The sequence below is a fragment of the Hippocampus guttulatus genome, chromosome 10 (genome assembly GCF_054856545.1).
Source record: "Hippocampus guttulatus isolate MCC_2025c chromosome 10, RoL_Hgut_1.0, whole genome shotgun sequence".
In the NCBI taxonomy this organism is placed as follows: domain Eukaryota; kingdom Metazoa; phylum Chordata; class Actinopteri; order Syngnathiformes; family Syngnathidae; genus Hippocampus; species Hippocampus guttulatus.
In genome coordinates this window covers 733,552-755,216 of record NC_141270.1, presented here as the reverse complement: position 1 = coordinate 755,216, position 21,665 = coordinate 733,552, and the positions used below count along the sequence as shown (strand labels likewise).

At 50.5% G+C, this 21,665-nt stretch overlaps 2 protein-coding genes across 5 annotated transcripts; both read right to left on the bottom strand.

Annotated features, from left to right (window-relative positions):
- Positions 1-411: 411 nt before the first annotated feature.
- Positions 412-6,125, bottom strand: napba (N-ethylmaleimide-sensitive factor attachment protein, beta a). 2 transcript variants are annotated; one of them, XM_086122527.1, is made up of 10 exons: positions 5,817-6,125; positions 4,158-4,237; positions 3,794-3,910; positions 3,673-3,719; positions 2,943-3,020; positions 2,799-2,854; positions 2,652-2,736; positions 2,010-2,114; positions 1,854-1,921; positions 412-1,150 (listed from the first exon to the last, which is right to left on the bottom strand). In XM_086122527.1, exons 1-10 carry the CDS (start codon positions 5,912-5,914, stop codon positions 979-981), a joined length of 906 nt encoding a protein of 301 aa, XP_085978653.1. In that variant the 5' UTR covers positions 5,915-6,125; the 3' UTR covers positions 412-978. The 2 variants fall into 2 exon arrangements, with proteins under 2 accessions (XP_085978653.1, XP_085978652.1); XM_086122526.1 differs by having other exon boundaries at positions 412-1,126; positions 1,853-1,921; positions 5,817-6,118.
- Positions 6,126-6,307: 182 nt separating this feature from the next.
- On the bottom strand, positions 6,308-21,536 carry plcb1 (phospholipase C beta 1). 3 transcript variants are annotated; one of them, XM_086122522.1, is made up of 33 exons: positions 20,523-21,536; positions 18,845-18,922; positions 18,403-18,471; positions 17,728-17,868; positions 17,595-17,674; positions 17,442-17,495; positions 16,491-16,566; positions 16,086-16,186; positions 15,425-15,588; positions 15,166-15,312; positions 14,908-15,065; positions 14,602-14,684; positions 14,373-14,457; positions 14,112-14,274; positions 13,508-13,563; positions 12,952-13,048; positions 12,782-12,866; positions 12,355-12,479; positions 11,918-12,072; positions 11,672-11,839; positions 11,103-11,202; positions 10,905-11,009; positions 10,526-10,638; positions 10,002-10,152; positions 9,727-9,780; positions 9,309-9,486; positions 9,107-9,236; positions 8,635-8,711; positions 8,396-8,485; positions 8,177-8,234; positions 7,998-8,084; positions 7,571-7,752; positions 7,284-7,433 (listed from the first exon to the last, which is right to left on the bottom strand). In XM_086122522.1, exons 1-32 carry the CDS (start codon positions 20,619-20,621, stop codon positions 7,600-7,602), a joined length of 3,480 nt encoding a protein of 1,159 aa, XP_085978648.1. In that variant the 5' UTR covers positions 20,622-21,536; the 3' UTR covers positions 7,284-7,433; positions 7,571-7,599. The 3 variants fall into 3 exon arrangements, with proteins under 3 accessions (XP_085978645.1, XP_085978648.1, XP_085978647.1); XM_086122519.1 differs by having other exon boundaries at positions 6,308-7,433; positions 7,998-8,234; XM_086122521.1 differs by having other exon boundaries at positions 9,107-9,486.
- Positions 21,537-21,665: the final 129 nt, after the last annotated feature.

Genomic DNA, 21,665 nt, shown 5'->3' with positions numbered 1-21,665 from the left:
AGAGCAAAATGATAAGACTCTTCACGGTACATTACTGCCCCCAGTAGGACAAATCTGAAACGACACAGCAGCGGTTAAGCGCACATTTGAGTCAAAAAAGGCATAGTTGAGGTAAAAAAATGAGGTGTGGGTGAAATATAAAGTCATTCTATAATAAAACTCAAATTAATTCTCAAATTGTATTAATTATAACTACAATTCTTGGTAAAACCAGATAAATCGATTTTCAGTATATTTTTACTGTTTGTAGTTCACACACATTAAATTCAACTGAAGACTCCAACATTCGATTCTCTCTTCTTTATTCCGAGAAAAAAAAATATCATCGTGGGCTATTTTTTGACCAGCAATGCATTCCATCAATTGCTGTCTTACATTTAAAGTGGAGAAGAAAAACCCTCAGCAACATGCTCTCTGGCACGCTAATGTATTTATTTCAAGATACGTTTTTTCCCATTGCGCACAAATGACAACACAAACTACAGGCACAAGTGCTCCCCCCCCCACACACACACGTTAGCACGACACGCAGAACACGTCAACATGAGTACAGACATGCACAAACCAAGCCCCCGGAATGGTCACGACGGGAGACGAGCAGTGAGCGATGATGTCACAGAAGAGCGGACGTGACCAAAAAGGGCCACATGGAGTGAGGCTAATAGCTAAAATATTAACATTGAGCACTACAACAACCGATAAATAATTTCTATATGGACATCATAAACCTTTTTCTGATCATCTCATATTCCCCACCAAATAAGCAGCACACATTTTTACATCCACTCATTCGTACTTTCTCCAAATTACAATACCGAATGAGTGCCTGTGCGTGTGAGGAGGGACACACGGAGGCGGTCTACAGGTGATGCTGAGCTTGTTGGGAGGGATCACATGCAAACTGATATGTACAAATTCAGCTCTTGTTGTGGCCATTGACACCCCCCCCCCCCCCCCCACACCGCCTCCCACTCTATTTCAGGTCTCCGGCGTCCCCCTGGATGGTCTTCTTAATGCGCAGCAGCATGGTGGTGAGCCACTGGTCCAGGCGGGACACCGAGTCAAATTCCTTGACGGCCTCGGTGAAGGCTTCGCTGTTCTGCTCCTCGTGGGCCTCCAGAAGTTTCTGTGTGCACCGCGACGACGAGGCCATGTCAAAATAATGCAAACCAGCATTGTGTGTTACAAAGTCCTTGGTTTTCAGGACTTTGTGTTTTTGATTTCGATTTTCCAGCGTACCACCGCAAGTGTTTTTGTTAATACATTTTGTTGAGCCCACCCTGCTCCTCCTGCCTCCCTCTACCTACCATGCAATAAAACATGACAGTATTTGTAGCCTGTAATCGGACAAATATAGCTGATGTAGCCGTTACAGTAAACCTCTACTATATCGCGGGTCCGTTTTCACGGTCCTGGTTTATCGCAGTTTTTAAATGTATTTTTTGCTAAGTGTCATTACAGTTCTGATTCACGTTTTTTGATATTGTTTGTACAATAATTTTGTGTTACCCATTGCTCAATCTCTCGCAGTATATCATGTGTTTGTATCGTTTTAAGAGGGCATTTAGACACCTTAAAAAGTGCCATAAATGCAATAAAAACATGCCTCGAAAGTGTTTAAAAAGAGTCTTTTCGATAATGTGGATTTGGGATTTCACTTCTTAGCGAGCAACGCAAAAAAAAAAAAAAGCAAACTCAAGTAACCAATTTATAGCAGTATAATTTTTGGTTGGTGCAGCTTTCCTAAAATATGACCACACATGAGTAGAAAAGCAGACAGTTACATGCTACACGCTTAACACCTTCCCCCCCCACCCCAAAAATAGAGAAGAAGTCAACAAATACATCTTACCTTCAACAGTTTCAGCTCTCTTGAATCGGAAAAAGCGGGGAACATCTCCTCATACTTCTCGATAGCCAACTACAAACACAGTTAGGCGTGAATTGAAATATTCAAGTCATGCTAAAAGTAATAACGGATTGGATGCGCGCGCCCGCGCGTGTGTGACCTTCGCGTTGAGCTCGTCCACGATGAAGTGACACAGCGAAGCCTTGAAGAAGTATTCTTTGGCGTTGTACTTCAACAGAGGATTGTCCATGGTGCTCATGGCCACCTGCAACACGTGCGCGTGCACAATAAGAGTCCAACCCGCTTCATTGCGCCTCCGCCCTTATAAACACGCGGCAATTGCTTTCAACACAAAGGGGGATTTCTTTTTTTTCCAACATTTTTATCGCACCGTAGACCAGGAAACGAGTCTAAATCGAGCACAAGGATGGTGCACCCGAAGCGGTCCAAAATGGCAGCGCGCGGGCTAGCTCCGTATCTGGACACGGAAGGAGACGGCATCCGTATTCGCACTTTGGACACGCGGACTTATCGGAGGCTAGAAAATGAATTTGAGCCCGGCGTGTTCCTTGAACACGCAAATTCGGGGCTACGCCGTACCCCGTCTTCACCGCTTCCGAGACTGTCGGGGGTGGGAACCCGTCTTCCGTGGGATGCCACAAGATGGCGCTAAAGCATACGACAGCGCGGCGCGCGCTACTCTGACTTAAGCAGGGTGCTCATTTCTTTCGGGTATTTTGCTCGTTCGAGTTATTCGAGTGACGGTTGTAGCAGACATAAAACAATCCCTCTGAACCGCTACCTGTTCATAGATCTCGATGGCCTTCTGGTACTGTTCCAGCTGGGCGCTGTAGTGCCCCACCTTCAGCAGGCACTTGTTGGCCGAGCTGAAATGACACAAGTGAAGCGTTTGCGTTTACCGATGCGCCGGTCGCCGCGCAAAATGTACCTGTTTGACTCTTCGCCTTTGTAGTAGTCGGCCGCCTGCTCGTAGTGGGCGATGGCCTGCGCGACAGAAAGGTCACAGTGAGCAAAGCTCGTCTCGCACGGTGCGGATAACGGCGGGGCTGAAGCCGACTCGCGGCGCTTTCACCTTCTCAATGTCAACCAGCTCCGACTCGTAGATCTCCGCGATGGTGATGTGGTGTTTGGCCGCGATGGTGAAGCGACCCTGCAAGGGGACCCGGCTCGGTGATGTTCGTCATATTTCATCAATCCGCGTCAACGCGACGGCTGCCGCGCAACGTGCGGCTTTGAAATAGTCACCGGAATGACTCCGCGAGGTGCGATTGCTCACACGCTGCATGGCGTGTGAATGATCATGACAATGAACTGAAACGGATGTGATCCGTTCGTTCGCCTAACCCAGTTCCATATCAGGGCAATACCACTCATCTCCTGTCATTTCTTTTCATTTACCCCATATTTGGAGAAATAGTAGACATATTTGATCAATATTTGGCAATTTCTTCTTCTTCCACGGCGATGTAAACCTTCATACACTGTTACTACAGAGTAATTACATAGGAACAGCAAGCATAACGCACAATCCACCCATTTATCCATCTATAACTGTTGTTCAATGACAACCCATTAATCCTGACCGATTGATCCGTAAATTTTGCTTTATTTGAATGTGGCACCGCTTTCCCCCCGTAGCCGTTGAAGTACTGTAGTTCCGCAAGAAATTTGACACAATTGCACACCGACTGCCAATTTAGTGTCAATGAATTGAAATGCTGTGTGATACGAGCCCAAACGCGAGTTAACACGGGCCTCAAACGCACATCCCGCGGCCCGCGCGGTCACGGGCGCGCACTCACCATGTCAGTGTAGATGTCGATAGCTTGATTTAGACAGCTGATGGCCTCTGCGGGGAAAGCAACAACCTACGTTGACATGAGCTTCCGGGGATCGCGGTTGAAGACGGACGGCGCTTCTCACCCTGCGGGTCGGCCTTCTTGTAAGCGTTGCCCGCGTCCACGAAGCTGGTGGCCGAGTCCAGTTTGTTTTGAAGCTGCATGTGGAGTCGGGCCGCCTGGCAGAACGCGTTGCCGGCAGCTAACACACGCACGCAAACATACACGCCGAGTGCCGGTTCGCGCATGAGAGTTGCTCTCAAGTCGCAGTGCTGCTAATAACACAATGACAATTTCAAAAAAAAAGCCTCTGCGGTCGCACTTTGGATTTTGCACGCGACCGTCCGCCTCTCAATTGTGCCGAGTCACGAATGGCCGTCGAGCGAGCGGTCATTATATGTGTCCGTCCAGCGGTCGTCTCGCGATCGTGCGCGCGCGTGTTTTCTCACCGCTCCAGTTCTTTGCCATCTTGAACATGTTGGCTGCTCGCGCGTACATCTCGCAGGCATCCTCCACCTTGTGGTTTCCACTGTAACACATGCGCGGACACGCAAACACAAGCCACAATGCCTTGACCGGCGCAAATGTTGTAGCTCACGCCGCAACGGAAAAACGCAGAGAACGGCGGTCGTTTGTTTACATTCGAGCTTCAGTCGGTGCGGAGCTGTATGCGCCCAGCTCTGGAGGCCGCCAACGAGCCGCTGGCGGAAAAGCAAGCCGACGTTTAAAAATAGAGAGGAGCCACTTTAAGTACGGCATTCCCTAAAAAAGAACGTATGCCGCCTTCCCCTCTTTGGTGCCGCTGACACGAAGCCACATTTTTTAAGTAGGCCGCGCGGAAAACAGACGCGAGCCATTCCAAGTCATGAGTTTTGAGGAAACTGAGATGTGAAAACACAACACCGACGGTCACTTGACCGCAGTGCCGTGTTGTCATCTTAACACGAGAAGCGCACCTGTTAGGGAGCCTCCTCAGCCAGGGCGCTCTGCACCTCACACCTGAGACTCGTCAGCTCATCACCCACCTGTTGCCTATCTGCCCGTTTGGACCGGTACAAATTGACTCACAGACCATTCCTCAGCGCAGGTTTGTGCCGTCACCGCGCCAGTGGACTCTGTTGCCACCTCCTGCAGCTTCTTGTTCCTTGTGTGGACATTCCCTTGTGGAGTCATCGCGCTTCCCCCTGAGTGACTTTGCGAAGACTCTTCAATAAACTACGCCAAGCGTTGGCTTCAACGATACCTGCCTATTGGGGTCACAGCCAAAGCCTAACAACGCCACACAAAACATGCCCGCCCCGCCGCCTTTTTACTATCCATTGCTTCTCATATTTGCTGCAGTGTTGATTCTCTTTCATCTGTTCGAGAGGGGGATGACTAAATCGGCACCTCTGGTGATGTGCCAATGCTACCAATTTGAATGTGGACTTTAATTCTAATAATCCATAAAATAGGGGGAAAAAAAGATCATTTACCTAAAATGTATTACATATAAAAGGGAGAGTTCTCAAAGATTAAACGCAAGTATTTCGCTAAAACCTGAACTGTACCCTATCACTAAACTTTTGAGTCATTTTGAAGTACAGTCAAAATGTAACACGTGAGCTAAAAATGTTATGTACTCTATGTATGTCGCTGTTTTCAGTAGGTCGAACATTAATTTGGGCAAAATTAATCTCATGAAAAGACGCGACCTCTCCGGAGCCACGCCCAGTTGCACCTGACGCGCATGCGCCTCTCTTTCATCGCCGTAACACGCCGACGGCGTCTCGACTACGACGCGCCTCGTTGCGTCGACAGGGCGGCCTAACGCGCCGCGCAGACCCCGCAGAAGTGGTTGGGGAGGGAGAGGGACGACACACGCGCCGTACGTGACAGACCCACGCAAGGCGAGCAACCGTCAACGTTTGGAAATCCGAACGAAGGGCACAAAATGCTCACACGTCGCCGTGAGTGACAAGCAAAACGAATCAAAGCGGAAAGAACGTCCTGAAATAGCGGCGTCACGTTTGGAAGAACGTGCCGCATAAAGCAACGCTTGACAGAGGTTCCGCAGACGTAAACACACGCACGACATGCAGTCGCGCGCGCGCGCTGCGGCCATTTACCCGAACATTCCGCCGAGAAAGGAGCCGGACGCTTTGACCTTCTTGTCGGCGTCGGCCATGAGCTGCATGGCCTCCTTCTCTTTGCCGCTGTTGTCCATGATGGCCCGCGGGTGGCTGTGCGCTGGTCAAGGTGATGGCGGGGGGTGACGCCGCGAAAAAGGCCCGATGTTCCGCAGTGGAGGCGATGGCGAAGGGGGAGCGCAGGCGCGAAGACAGAAGAGCCCACTGTGGCGCGGAGGCGGGAGGCGGGCGCAAGCAGAGAAGAGCCCGCTCGAGCTGGTGCTGAGGCTGAGGGCAGCTCGGCGATGCTCTTCCTCGACGGCGGGGTAGGGCGGGGCCTCGCGATCGCCCTCCACTGGACGAAAAGTGAACATCAGAAACCCAAAGGCCGTCTGCTTTTGTGCCACAGCGATCAACATACGATGACAAGACGTCCGACCCTGCGCATAACCCAACATGCGTTTTAACGTTTTAAAAAGAGATTCAATGAACAGCTTTGCACCCTCGTTTTATTTAACAATGAAATGACATCACAATATCACGGTGATTTTATTGCAGAGTGTTCATTATGATCTCGCTTTTTGGGGTGGGGGCATTTTCTCATGACCAAGAATATGGAGAGCAAGGTTTTCCGACGTGCTGTTGAAATGAGATCCAGTCCAAACAAAGAAGAACTGCAAAGCAAAGCATGCGCAGTCGATGAACTGAAGAACGCTCAATACTTGGCACATGCGGACCAGTGAATTCTGCCAGGGGGTGAAAAAAAATTGCCACCGGTTCAGAAATGGGCCAATCAAAAATTTCCCGCCAAAAGGTTGTTGGATGCAGTTGAAAGTTCAAACGCAAGAAGCTCCTTTTTTCCTTACGAGAACAAAACGACAACAACCACAAAAAAAATAAATAATAATCATCACAAATAACATTTGTTAGTCCTTATTCACACCATGGGGGAGGGAGAGCGTTCTGATTTGACGGCTGTCATTTGAAAATGTCCCTCTGAGCTGAAAACAAAGACGTCATGCAACCGAGTCCACACGGGCGCTGCCGCGAGCACCCGGAGGAATCTTCGGATGGCTTTGAAAACTTGTTGTTGTTGTTTGGTTTTCGGCGCGTGAAAGAAATGACATCATGATCACAAGTCCCGTCGGATCGTTGGGATGCCGCAACTCCATGAGGCTAACAGTCGTCGTTGCGAAAGTTTCGCGTTGTTGAAATAAGCGCGGCGGCAGACTTCATGCGGAGAGAGCGAGAGAAAACAAAAGGCCAAAAGACATTCCGGTCGAAAACGTGCCGCTTGCAGACATGACCGATGACCCCCAAAAGTTGATCTCCAGTCTTGGCTTTGACTTCGAGTGAATCGAGAGAATATGAAAAAAAAAAATACTACCACTACTACTTCTGATAATAATCAAAAAACGGAATCCAAACATGCTTCAACCGGTTCAAGGTCCAGGATGGAGGACTTAGTTTGGGTGTAGGCCAAAAGCAACAAAACCAAACGGGCTATTGTTGAGGCAGGAAGCTTGGAAGGTGGCTGAATAGGTAGCAAGGAACGCCTCGTCGGGAGGAAGGAACGTCGGTCGGAGGTAGACGGCCAAGTAGGACGAAAGCTTTGGACTACCAACACAAAGGATCAAAAGACAAGTTGAACGAATATTGTTCGAATCGTTGGTTGTCCGGGGCCGCCTCCGGACGCACGAGCCAAGTCCCGAGGAAGCGTCCGCCCCGCCGCACGCGTACGGACGGCCGCTTACTCGCTTTGTACTTTTCTCGACGCGGGTCTTCAGTCGTCCTCGGAGAGAATCTCGTCGGGGGTGGACGCTCGGGACTTGCCGCGCCCTCGCACCTCCGGCCTCCTGTCCCGCAGGAAGTCTCCGATCTCGCCGGGCAATCGCTCAAACTTCTCCTGGAACTCGGCCTCGATGGCGCCCTGCAGCTAAATGGCAGCGGCAAAGTCGCGACTCTCCGTCGGCGTCTTGTTTTTTGCCTCACATTTGTCGATTTGTGCGTTTTCATATTTGGAGCAGACCTGTTTCGGCTGTCATCGCCTCGCTAAAGTTTTGACTGAGATCATTCATTTTGCTCACTAGGATGATGATATGAAACTTTCATCCTGATAATTGTTCCGTTTTGAAGTCCCGGGCGCCCGTCTTTTCATAGCGGAGCGGTTTGGCCGCGTACCTTGGGTTTCTGTTCTTGTATCTCCTGCAGCAGTTGGTTGTGCTGCTCCGCCAGCTGCTCCTGCCGCTTGGCCTGGGTCTCCTCCAGCTACAAGCGCAAAACAAACAACAAAACAGACACACGCAAGCGACTTTGTATCGCCGAGAGACAAAAGATGCGCGACTTCCGCCTGCGCTCACCCGTTTGATGTTCTGCACCACTTCATTGACGTACGACTTATTGATCTCCATCTTCTCTCTGCAATGCGCGCGCACACACACACACACACACACACACACACACACACACACACACACACACACACACACACGCACATGCAGACAGATGAGATGAAAGCTTTTCCTAGAAATGAGTTCAGCGAGGAGCGGAATGCCGATGACGCTCATGAGAAATCCTACTCTTCTGCAAGATGTTTCTCTTTGGTCTTAGCCAAGTTGATTTTCTCGGTTCTTCTGCGGTCCATTTGCCTCTTCAGCTCCTTCTTCTCCCTGAGTCGCCGGCAAAAACACGCCGTCAATACGGTCTGCCGCGACGATGGACGGAACCGAAGTGAGTGAAGCGGCTGCGGAAATGGGGAAAAAAAAAACAACCGAGCCGACGCGAGCGCAATCTCATCAGCTCCAATGCGAGAACTTACTTGCCGCAGACGTCTTTGAGTTTCTTCATCTGCGTGCCGTGACTCTCCTCGGCCAGGCCGCTCAGTCGCTCGTTCAGCTGGAGAGGCGAGAAAAGTTAATGCCTTGCTTCTTGCGATTTTTTCAGTTGATTACAGGAACGCAGGACGCCTGGGCCGTAGTTTTGGATGGGTTTTTCACATCGCTAATAGTCTCATCCGGTCGACCCAAGTAACTGTGAAGCGGTTTGTTTTTTTTCTCGGCGAATAGCCTTTGTTTTTATTTAAAAAAAAAAAAAAAAAAAACGAAACAAAAACACATGTATGCTGGAGCACAATGCCCCCTGGAGATTTGGGGCCGCCCCCTCTTACGTGTCCGACGAGACCGGGCCTTGCGTCTGCCATGTCGGCTCAAGCCAACTCCCAAATTCCCGGCTGCGCGCCAAAGCGAGCGCCCGCGCCCGCAGAGCCGCTGAGGACTCGGTCGCGGCCTCACCGTCTTGACGTGTTCCCTCTGCAGGTACTTTTGGCTGTAGTACTGCTCCCGCCTGAGCGCCACAAGCTGCTCGCGCTGCTCCTCTCGCAGCGACCGGAGATGCTCGTCGGGCTCCTCGGGCGACGAGCTCCTGAGCAAACGCCCGCACGATTTAACGGCGGGCGCGCCCGATTTGGCGAGGGCAAAACGCGCGCTTTCCCACCCGCTCTTGCTGCACCGTCTGGCCGCCTTCTCGTACTTGTCGTTGATGTCTCGCAGGAGCCGCGAGGTCTTCTTCTGGTGTCTCCTCACCAGCTCCTTCAGCTCCTTGAACTGACGCCGCAGCTCCTTCTGGTACAGTTTGGACTGCTGCAGGCCGGCCAGCGTGCGCACGGGCAGGTCTGCCGACAGCACAGTTGAACGATCACACAGCGGGCGGGCAAAGTCTGGGGCGGGGGCCCGCAGACGGCCCTCTTCCCCAGCGGGAGCGTAAACCCTGACCTTAAAACCAGGGCGTATAGCAAACGCCGCGGTGATAGCTGGCAAACGGCGACGCCCCTTGCGGTTTTGTCAACACGGTTTGTGGCCGGCGAGCTTCACCTTCAATAAGTGAACGCCAGAGAGAGGTTTTACGGACTGACCTATCAGAACACTTAACACCAAATCTTCAGTCTTTGCCGCTGGTTTGGCCGCATCTAAAGGGAAGGACAAAACAAGAAACCCATCGGGAACATACAGTCACCGAGTAACCGCGACAGTCATCGGTCCAGGTCACGCGGTGGCATCGCACTTGCAAAACTTTTACTTTGATACAGAGATACACCACGGACCGCCTGCCATCGTAGCCGTTTTCCAAACCAAATGCGTCCCTTCAGCACAAAAGTCCGCGCACCCGAGTCGACGGTGGTGCCGCTACCTGGTTGAGCCGCTTGCTGATTGGCCGCGGAGGCTTTGGGTGCCGCGGCGACGGGAGCGCGGCCCGCCGGTCCGGGGACCGGGCTCAGTCCGTTTTCCATCAACGGCGACTCGGGATCGTTTTTACGCTCAGAGCAGCCGTCCGCTTCGTCCTGGAACGACCCCGTCCCCCGTCCCCCGTCCCGAAAAAGCGCAGACATTTTACATCAAAGTTAAAAATGAATATGACTCACAAAATTGTGTGGCTCTTGTATGCGAGGTAAAACGGGCGTGGAGCCTTCCGAAAAGAGGTACACCGTATAACGAGTATATATTTCCTCACACGCAGCGGATTTAAAAAGTTGACACGGCCCTGTCCAAACGCAGTGTTTTTGAGAAGCAGAAAAACACTGCGAAAAAACACCGGCGATCATTTTCAGAAGTTATTTTAAAAGCCCGGCCCAAAAATAGGGCCCGACATCGTCTTCGTTCACGGCCCCGCGGCGATATCTTCGGTCCGACGAAAGCGTTTTCTTCCTTTCTGACCTCGGTCTGCGCGTCGACGTCTCCGTCCTCCAGCGTGAGAGCGGCCAGCTGCTTGGAACGCTGCTCCAGCAGGTTGACGTATCGAATGGGGTTGGACAGAGCCTCGATCACGTCTGCAAGGCAACGTGCGGAGTCAAGCCGGGAGGAGCGCTGAGCAACAAGTACGCGCGAATGATCAAAAGGAGAGACTCGTTCCAATGAATACGTATTTGGCGGTTGCTGCTCAGATTTTTTTTGAAACGGAGGCCGAAGACTTTTATCATTTATCGTCATTGCGTGAAGCGTGAACTTAAGACAAGGAAGGCTCATAGTCAGGCGTACACATACACACGCACACAAAATAAAAAAGAAAGCGATCCCTCTTTGGGCTCGCGTGTACCTGCAAAAGTGTCCGGGACATAGTCTTTGACTTCCATGTAGACGAACACGGCGGGGAGAATCAGAGACTGGTTCTTCTCGTTCCTCAGGCCGATATAACGATAGCCTTGAAAGAATACACGTCGCGGTCCGCACTCAGAGCGGCAGCATCTCCTTGGCACCGTCGCGTGAACGGTAGACGTCAAAGAAAGGCGGGTACCGGGGCGTATGGCCGACACGGGGATGATGCGATGGCCGATGAACTTGCCCCCTTCCTCAAAGGCGGCGATTCTCAACGAGGCCAGAGTCGGAAGGATCACCTGGCGGTGACCCAAGTCAACATTGATATTTAGAACAATGAGAGGTGCACCCCGCAGAAAAGACACGTTCAAAAAAAAAAAAAAAAAACATCGAGAAATTTGGGGAAATTCTTGCGCTCAAGTCGCTTTGACTTTGCATATTGAACTTTGGTAGGCATGTAGGCATGACCCACAAAAAAAAGTCTCAAGAAGCCATGCCAAAAAGGTCGGTTTGCCTTTTGGGAAATGTCCAAGGCTTAGAATAAACCGGTCCTACAAATATTTGGGAAATTCAGCCATCTTTGCCTTAGCGGCATCCAATTTGGTAGGCCGATCAACCTTGAGAAGTCCCACAAAAAGCCTTGAGAAGCCATGGCAGAAAGACACTGGAAGTCTGCCATTTTGCTTCAGATGCAAAAAAAAAAGATAAATAAAATCAAAAGTGTTTCAGTGCGTAGCAGGTTTGAGAGCGCTCCGACCCGTTTCCCACCTTCTTGAAGACGACGGGTTCCTCATCCCACAGCGGGTTGACGGCGTTGTTGTTGGGCGAGGTTTTGGTCTTCAGAGCTTTCCTCCTGGTGTCGGCAGGAAGCCCAAACATCTCCACTTCCACGTAGACGCCCACCCTGCGCTCGGTGAGGAACTGGCCCGAGATCACCTGAAGGGGCACGGCGGGGAAAGCGCGTGACGCCGGCGCTCTTCCCAAAGGAGGCGAAGATGCCGCCGAGCGGCCGACCTTGACGGAGAGCGTGTTGGCTACGATACCGTCCACCGTGTTCTCCGCGAAAGGGTCAAAGTGTTTGTCCGGCCGCCGCATGAACTCGGGCTTCAGCCGGTAGCCGCTGCGACCGTTGTACTCAAACATGAAGAGGTTCAACTGCATGGACAGATCTGCCACAAAGAGTTTCCGGTCGGCCTCGGACGGCGGCGGGAAACGACAAAGTCTCAGGAGGTCGGCTCTTTGGATCAGCTTTCTTCACAAAACAAACTGCGCCGACGCATTTTGGAGGACCCAGGTTGCCTTGGCAACAGGAGATTTGGTGGGCGTGTCGATCCGAAGCCGCGCCCCGCGCCGTTTCGCTTTGAAGCGGCCATTTTCGGCTCATTCGACGACGACCTCGTAATAACGCGGGAAAAGAGCAGAAAATGCGCAAACCCTCGCCTCCAGCTCACCTACGGTTTGATAATTGAGAGCCACCAGTTGACAGCCGCTGTTCCAGAAAAGCTGCGGCATGAAGTTGGACGAGTCCATTCTGGTTCCTTTGGGATAAATCCGACTCAGCTGGGATTTATTGTATCTGGTTGATGACGGGTTAAGAAGCGGCGGTCTTACGTTGGACAATTTCGAGCCGAGCTTGAACTCGAACAAACAAATACGGCCGCCGGCGACGTCGGTCGATACTGTACGCACTCCAATATATTTATATATAATATATTATGTCCCGGAGCTCGGCATATTCCGCTCAGATATCCGCACGACCGATCAAAGGCATTCCGGGCGGCATGACTTCCCTGCGAATTTCAAAAGGCATCACGCGTAAAAGAGAAAGAAGCAGCCGGGATGTGAGCGGTCGCCCGTGGCAACTGTTGCTAAGGATACTCCACAAACTCCACCGGTGACTTGGTGAGGTGCTCCAGAGCTTTGGTCTCCACAAAGGACGACATGTGGTAACAGCGGGCCGCCTCTGCGCACACGCACGCGCACTTTTGAGCACACTTTTGCCCGATGAAAGACGACGAGGCACCCGCCACGGCCGACGTCCGGCTTACTCTTGGACGCCTCGAAGGAGTTGAACTTGGTGGGCTGCACGTAGTTGACCAAGGTGGACATCTCCTCCGTGGCCACGGCCTCGCGCTCCGCTGAGCCCTAAAACAAAAAAACGCTGCGCTGAATTTACTCCATTTCATTTGGTTAAGCGGCTGCCTGCACGAAAGAAAATTCTGGGGATTCGGATCCATTTTTGTTTCGGTAGATGTATAGTCGACCTAAAAAAATGGATCTGGATTCAGACAACTTTATTTGAGGAAACAAACTGGAGTGAATTGGGCACACCATTTTTTTTTTTCAGAGCGATGAATTGGCCGGCCCATATTAGCCCCTTTGCAAATCGCTCCAAGTCAGCCGATTCCCCCGTAATTTCCTCCTGGCAAATATCATCCGGTGCCCACTTTGTAAGTCCACTTTGTCCAACAAGTGCATTCTTTACGTTCTCTTGAACCGTGTTCTGAACACAACGCAGTGCTCACAAAGCAAAAAATAAAAGAAAGAAACTCCTAAGCGGTGCAAGTCAAGATTGCACCGTTAACATGCGGCGTCACCGCTGACCTTTTTACCGTCGTCGTCGTCGTCATCGTCGTCCTCCTCACTTTCAGCCTCCATCTCTGCCGGAAATACAAAACGGGACTCGGCAACATTTCCATTGAATCACGCGTCAAAGTCGAAAGTACACATTTTTGTTCAGATCCGCAACGCGGTCTGGTATCGAAACTTCATACACGGAGCGGCATTTTCACATCCGCCGCCTCCAACCGTGTCGGGCGAAAGGGGGCAGACGGTGCGGCCAACCTTCCGGTGTTGCCCAACCTTCGCCATATTTGACACTTGAAAAGCCTCGTGGGACAGCGCCGAAGACAAAGTAGATCAACCGAAATCGGAAGTGGACCTGGTGGATTCAACACCAGGTTGTTTTGTGTCGCAACAGTCCTTGCACCCGAGGCCAACAACTTTCATCGTTTTGTCCCTCGCGAGGTGCACAAATCTGCTTCATTTGTAGGGAACGCGGCATCTCATGGGAAGCGCGACATCATTTGATGGATTCACTCGACTGAAGTAGTTATCCGAATGAATAATGAAAATAAAAAGAGCTTGACTTGAGCTATTTTATGACTTGGGACTTTGCGCGAGGCCCTCCTGATGTTGCTCGCCGTACCTGTGGCGTTGTTGCTAGGCGACAGGGGCTCGGGGTCCCGATTGGCCGGCTGCTCCGTCAGCCGCTTGACGTCGCCGGCGGAGGCTTTGTGAGATTTCTTGTTCTTGATGAGAATTTTGCCCATCAGCTCCTGAGGACTGGGCAGCGGTATGCCCGACTCCAGCTGGAATCGAATCGGGACGAGTCCGTGAAACACAAATCTTTAAAAAAACATTTTTTTGGGACCCATTTTCTTTCTTTGCGCGGACGAGAATTTCTCACCGGGTATCTGTCCAGCGGGTCGATCAGTAAGGCCTCCCCGAAGATCGATCGACAATATTCTGCCATTTTAGCCTGCTGCTTCAAACTAGGGGGAAAAAAACGGATATCTGAACGCGTCAGGGGGCAGAGTTTAGCATTCAACCGGGAGAAAATGTGTCCAAATGAAAATCCGCTGGACTCTATAATGATGACAAAGCAATTTAGTCGTTTGGTTGCGAACGGAACTCACGAGTCGACGTGATTCTCGAAAGACAAGATGACCGGAAAAGGGGACGTCTTGAAGGCGCACTCCGCAATGGCCTCAATGACTTCCTGCTGAAACCAAACCAAACCAAGCAAAGCAAAACAGAGCACAACATGTATTCCAATAATTAACGAAGCATGATTGGAATAGAATCAAACTGAAAAAATAAGACGTCATCTCCAAATGAGTTTTTTTCCAGTGCGACAATCAATGAAAATGGGTGAAAACAATAAGGGCGATGGTTTTCAGGCGACCAATAAGGTCGGTTCCTAAGCGTGCGATGGCGTCGACCTTGAAGGAGATCTCCGAGGTCATGGTGAAGCCGTGCGTGATGACGGGCTCCTCCTCGGCCGTGCGGCCTTTCCACACGTCCAGCTCCACGCAGCGACATCCGGCCAGCAGCACCTGCCGGTACATCTCCACCGACGAGCTCCCCGCCAGCTGGCCCGCTACAAACAATCGACAGCGGGCCAATGAGTCCGCGTGCACGCTTTTGTTTGCTTTTCCAGTTGCATTGTGGGATAGGTGGAGGTGGACGGGGAGGAGCACCTGTCAGGTACGTGTTGTGCGAGGAGTTGACAAAGTAGTGCGGCAGAGGGAAGCTCATGTCCTCGGACTGGTCCAGTTTGTCCGGAGGGATGACGCCGTTCTCGTCGCTCGACAGATAACTGCGGAAGGCCTGCAAGGAGATCAGGCCTGGCCGACACGCCCGTACAAGGCCACACACGCACACACACACACAGCGTACAACTTTACATTGAAAGCTTTCCACGGCGGCGACGTGGTTTTGCGGGTGCTTTGTCCTCACCCCGCTCCAGCAACGTCTTGTCGCTTTGGTGCCTTTCGAGGAGCGTCTGGGTCTGAGCGGGCCTGAGAGGCGGGTAGAGGATCTCGTTGAGTCTGGGGTCCCGCTGCTTGTTGTTGATGAAATCCGTCATGCGATCCACCGACATGGCGCCGTCCTCGCCTCCCCTACGGGGAACGCACGACTTGAGCTTTTTGCCGTGTCTGCAAAGCGCTCGCCTTCTTTTTGAATACATTGGATTTCTTATTTATTTCTCTTTTTTAATTGGGAGGGGAGGGGGGTAAATACATACATTCTCACATATTTTTAAATGGGTATTTGTTTTGTGAATACAAAGCGAGGTGCTGAGAATAGTTTCCGGATGCGCTTTACAGGATTTTATTTTTTTTTAATAAATTGAAGGCGTGAGCGCATGGACTGGATGCACATAAGATTTCTTATTTGTAGCAATTTTTTCTTTTTTGGGGGGGGGGGGGGGGGGGAAGGTCCGAATTCTTGTTTTCGCAATGTCTTTGGGGCGTAGAATTTGAGGAATAATTTTTCTGCAGTAAATCAAAGCGAGTCTTGCGTGTGTTCCGACAAGTAGGACAAGAAGCACTCGTCTGCGCCCGTCCTCCTCACGCTGCCCCACTCAAAGAAGCCGCCACCGCCGCGGTGCACTCACTGCACTTTAAAGATGGTGGCCAGCTCCGGACGAGGACAGAGGTGCTCCAGGAAGCTCTGGTACACCTCCAGAGGGAAGTCTTCCAGTTTGATGGCGTCGCCCTGTTGAGCGCATGCAAGAAGAGCATCAAGCGTGCGGGCGGTATTCGCGCGATCTTTGCCTCCGTTAAGTCGACGACACAGCTCGACTGAGAGCTCGTCTGTCCCCTCGGTGCACCGCGAGGAACGTCCCATGAATGCCGTCAGACAGAGAAGGACCAGAGCACGCACAGGACAGGACAGGACAGGACAGCGAGCTCGGCAAATCGGTGGCTAATGCTTTGAAACCAGTCGAAACTGTCCGGGACACCCGTGGGACTTTTCATGAAGCTCATTTGACGGTTCAGGAAAAACAAAGTTGACCGACCCGCCCGTAAGGAAGTCGGCAGTTCTCCAAGGCGGTCTCCACCCGCTTCCTGTCCGATGAAAACGAGCGAACGATACTGAAAGAAAAAAAAAAAGACAAAAAAAAAAAGGGAAGAAATCACGTGACCGTGTCCTCACATCACACAATCACTTCAAATTCTGCGAGTGTCCCAAAATGTCCTTGAGTGGACCGGCGACGAGTCCCAGCCTGGATGGATGACACGGATTGCTTGGCTGCGCTCCATTTCGAGAAGTGTCCCGCATTTAAACGAGAAGCGCTTGAGTGGCAATTGGAATTCTGCTTCTCATCGCAATTATTCAGTCCCTTTCACTGAATCCAGGAGGGGGGGGGGGGGGGGGGGGGGAGATCAGTTGACCACATTTGAATCATGTGCAGCTGATTTATTTATTTTCTTTTTCTCCCCCAGTGTACTGTCTAAATTTAGTCCCGGGGTGACTTATGGGGGTCCAAAGAAGACCCTTTGAAAAGGGTGGTACTTCTGAGAGGTCCGGGAACCTTTGCGGAGTGCTGAACCTATCCGATCAAACTGAAAACTTCCCGGTACGTCTGTTACACCTCTGAAGTCCGGATATTTGACCCCCGAATTTCGTGTTGCTCAAATTGCTGCTTCGAAGAACAGCCAATGCGGAAGGGGCTAAAAGTCCCCATTTGGATTCCCGGAACCTGCGTGTCTTTCCGTTATCCTGGCATCACATGTGCCGCTGCCGGCCCATTAGCAGGTCAAGCGCTGAATTAAGCACCTTGCCGGATCCTGTCCCTGTTTTTGCTTTCCCAAGTGCACGTGGAATTGAGTTTATTTTGGGAAGCGTGGGACGCAAAAGAGCAAAGTTATGAAGTTTGCACACGTCCCTGCAGAATATTGGCTCGGCTCAGCTCGGCCGCAAGCCGCGCGGCGGACGCTTGCGCAGCCGAGGCACAGGCCCGACTCACTTCTTGACGGGGATCCTGCCCTCCGCGGTGGGCTGCAGAGTCAACTTCACGTACCTGCCGGAACAAAATCAGATGGGGGCGGGGGGAATCAAATGGTTCAATAAAAAGGGGAAAGGAAATTTTTTTTTTTTAAATGTGCGCGTCTTGACTCACGCTTTGAGGAGGCTGTGGTCTCTGTTGAGGTTGTGGCTCAGCAGGTTGGAAGACAGACAAAAAAGCTCCTCGCACCACACCTAGCAAAAGCATCATCACCGTCGCAGCATCATCATCATCATCATCACGGTACCTTGGCCTCATCCTCCTGAGAGGCGATGAAGATGATCTGGTTGACGTTGACGATGTCGGAGGCCGTCACCACGGTGACCATGCGGTTCTCCAGCCGGCCCACCAGGTTGCCCACGTCCAGCAGCTCCCGCAGCTTGGCCTCCTAGCGGCCGGTCGGGCACAAAAGCAGCGTGCGGATACGGTGGATAGCAAAAGTCGACACACCCCTGCTCTAACACCCGGCAGGGACCCAGATCAATCATTTGCACATTTTCCCCGCCATGTGTGATTGCACACCCGCGGCCGTGGTCGCAACAAACCGAACGCATTCACACTGCTGCTTGCAAGGGCCTCGGAATTAGTCCAAATAACGTTCAGCTCTTGTCGGAGGGTTTGACCATTTCCCGGCCCGATGCCCTGAATGGGCCAAAAAATTGTTTGCAGCCCAAAATATCATCGGACCAAAACACATTTTGCCACCAGCTTCGGCTGTGACAGAACACAAGGCGCCGTCTGTACACGCCGTGATGCTTTTGGAATACACATTGAGCGCTTCAGAATACAAACCCACAGGCTTGTCCCCCCCCCCCCCCCCCTGCAAGAAGAAGCAGCTAGATTGCGTTTCTAAGGCGACGCGCAAGACGAAGGTGAAAGAGGTGAAGAGGAGGCGCAAAGAAGGTGAAGAGGCCGCCGCTACCTTGGCAGTTTTGGTGCTTCTGCCTGTCCGCACATCTTTCACGTGGGTCAAGTCTAACAACTCCGTCTCCTGGAAGATGTAAACACACACACACATAAATTTAATCCTGCTTCCTGCAGAGGTGCGTGTGTGTGTGTGCGTGCATGCATGTTGACATTCAATGATAACGGCCACATTATCATTGCGTTTGCTTCTTATTGATGTAAAGCACATGTATGGTGTTATTTTCCTCTCTAGATCCTGATTAAATTGCATCCCCAAAATGATATAAGCCTCAGTTGTACTGTGCACGGACAAGGGAAAGACAATCAGCTGTCTGGAATCGAAGTTCCTTTTCTTGAGTGGAATTTAAAATCCATATTTTACTCGACCATGTCATCCATATGCATTTCATGAACGTGTGTCCAAAATAAAATGAATACGTTTGATATCCCTTATTTACCTTGTTTTGGTCGGTCCAGTAGAGATAAAGTCCATGAGGCTCCACAAAGAGAGTCACAGGAGTGACAGTGGAAAGATCCTGCGGAGGAACATGGCAAAAGTTAAAAAAACAATAAACAAACACATGCCACAAGTCATTGAAAAGGCATTTTAAGGAAAGGACAAAGTATCTAGGATTGAGCCTTGAGGTAACTTGGAAGTACTTTGAGCACAAAACACAGAGGCTTTTTTTTCTCTTTCATTTATCATTTTTAGAAATTATATCAGCTAAACATGAAGTAAAAAAGGTAGCTTGAGAAGAGCAAATGAGAAAAAAATGGATGGATGGATGGATGGTTAAATATGTCTGCAAGATATCGATGTGGTTTTAAAGAAAGAACGGCATATGGAGGATAGACCCTTGGGGTACCCCGGACCTCATTTGTGCTCAAAACAGGGCTGTGTGGTCAATTTACAAATAAAATACCAATGTGGTAAATAAATCAAGTTGAGAGATCTTATCAACGCAAGGGATCATTTCTAGAACAGCTAAAATAAAAGCCCTGAGATACAGTTTCTGAAAAGAGTAGATGAGTTTAAAAAATGAATAAATAAAAAAGAAGGGATATTGTTAAAGGTGGTTGCGCTCGGCTCATCCCGAGCACCTTTAGACAACGATGCCTGAAAAGTAGATCTCAAAGCGCTGAGGATGGCGAACTGGATCCCTGCCAAGCATCACCATGGCAACCAACTCTCTTTTAAAACAGCCAGCACATAAAAAGAGCTTAACTGGGGGGAGGGGGGGGGGGAGACACGTGCGCATCCTCCCCAACACACACAGACACACACGCACTCCTCTGTGTCACATTATGCATCAAGTCTGTTTAAGTAAGGGTAGCCATTCCAGTTCCCATAGCAACTGCACCGACATACGTTCCCAATCTGAGGGCACTTTCACATTGCAATACAAACACGAGGATGCACGCACATGTTGTTGGCATGCAATCAACAGGTGCTTTCAGCCAAAAGATGATCAGTAGAGAAATCTTTCCAGAAATAGTGCCTCGATGCGGTCATTCTCATCCACTGTGCGAAATTCCAGGTGGAATTTCTGCTCACTGGTCGGGAAATTAAGTGAGGGCAGAAGGTGAAATGAACCCGGATATCCGCCTGTTGCCATTCACACAAGAGAGTAACAGCAAAGTGTTCAACTAAACGAAAGTACAGCCTGCTGGATTTTTTTTTTTGGAAGATTACCCCCCCCCCAAAAAAAAACAGGGGCAGATTTCACATTTAAATAAATATAGTTTCTAAGAGGCATTTTTTTTTATTTAAAAAAATCAGTGCTCAGTACAATTAATAAATACATCAGAGAACAAAGTAAAAGTTCCTGGGAAGAATAAAGCATCTGAAAACGGACATATTTGTCAATCCATCAGAAAATAAACAAGTTTGTTTATTTAAAAAATATTTAAATAAAAAATTGTTTATTAAAGAAAAAAAAAATCAAAAAGGAATGCATTTTTGCCGTGAAATTTTTCCCTCGCCAAATAAGGACACATTGCTGTTGACATGAATGTGTTTCATGAATGAATTCCTCAATAAAGCTCCTGAAGGTGTTTCATCATTTCACCCGGCATGTCAACGAAGTCCCCAAAGTAGCAATTTGTGCCATCGTTGCACTTTTGCGGCCGCCTTACCTCGTCCCATTTGATGAAGTTGCTGCCGTTCCTCAGGGTCGGGGACACGGCGGGGGGCTGGAGTTTTAAGGCGTGGACCGCCGGCTGGGCGCCTGCCATGGTTCCACACGCACGTGAAGGCGCCGGTGGGGATGCTGCCGAGCTTGTCAAACTCCCGTCAACAGGCGGAGACGCAGCACCACTGCGTCCGCCTCAGCATCATCTCGTTCTTGCGCTGCAGCCGCCGCCGCTACTATGTGTGGTCCTCCCCCGCCTTCGTGTGCTGCAACAGACAGACTGAAGCAGATGCCTTCATGGGAGACCACAGCACACGTGCGCGCGCGCTCAACCTCCACAAATTGACTCATCGGCGACATGTGCAAAGCGGCTTCCCACAGATGGGGGAGGGAGCTGAGGGAAGAAAGGGATGCGGAGAAGAGGAGGAGGAGGAGGAGAGGAAAAGGGAACCAGGGGAAGATGAGTGGTGGAGCGGAGGCGGAATGCAAAAGTGGAGGGGAAGAGAGAGAGGGCTGGGACGCTTCGGTCAAATGAGGCCAGCGGGAGGAAGTGCTTGACTTTTTCATGTCTGGTCAACAGGTGGGACCGTGCGGGACGAGGGCAGGAAGGATGAATAAAACTTCTGTCTAACTTTGGATCAACTCATGGGTCTACTAATCGTGTATTTTAATGTTGGCCAAAATGGCTAGACTCTGCTGGTTGCTCTCAACTCACTTATGAGTTGCCAACAATTCAACCTTGGAGGAAGTCTTTGCTCATTAAATTTGTATCAAACATTTGCACTTTAAAAGCAGGTCAACAATTTGCACGATCTGGTCGTCATTTAAAAAAAATAATAATATATATATATAATAATATATATATATATACAGTATATATACTGACCTCTTTTGTAAACTCACCATTTTACAAGGCAAATCACGCAATTGCACAGATTCAAGACACTCCCAGTGCCCACCCATTGACACGCGCGTGCACACGCACACACACACACTTCTGCAATAGCATATCTCTGTGCTGGGATCTTATATAAGGCAGAGTGGGAGGCGGAGAGCTATTTCAGGCCCATAAAAGACCAAAGAGAGTGTATGTGTGTGTGTGCATGGATGTGTGTGCGTGCGTGTGTGTGTGTGAGCATGCAGGACA

Excerpts from the sequence above, each read along its gene's own strand:
- plcb1 (XM_086122519.1), bottom strand. The coding sequence starts at position 20,621 with ATGGCAGGCGCCCAGCCGGCGGTCCACGCCTTAAAACTCCAGCCCCCC. Across the intron at positions 12,867-12,951 it reads CTCCTTCGAGGCGTCCAAGA|AGGCGGCCCGCTGTTACCAC; the intron begins GTAAGCCGGACG and ends GCGTGTGCGCAG. Across the intron at positions 11,840-11,917 it reads CCAACACGCTCTCCGTCAAG|GTGATCTCGGGCCAGTTCCT; the intron begins GTCGGCCGCTCG and ends GTGCCCCTTCAG.
- napba (XM_086122527.1), bottom strand. The coding sequence starts at position 5,914 with ATGGACAACAGCGGCAAAGAGAAGGAGGCCATGCAGCTCATGGCCGAC. Across the intron at positions 3,911-4,157 it reads GATGGCAAAGAACTGGAGCG|CTGCCGGCAACGCGTTCTGC; the intron begins GTGAGAAAACAC and ends TGCGTGTGTTAG. Across the intron at positions 1,922-2,009 it reads TGGACGAGCTCAACGCGAAG|TTGGCTATCGAGAAGTATGA; the intron begins GTCACACACGCG and ends CTGTGTTTGTAG.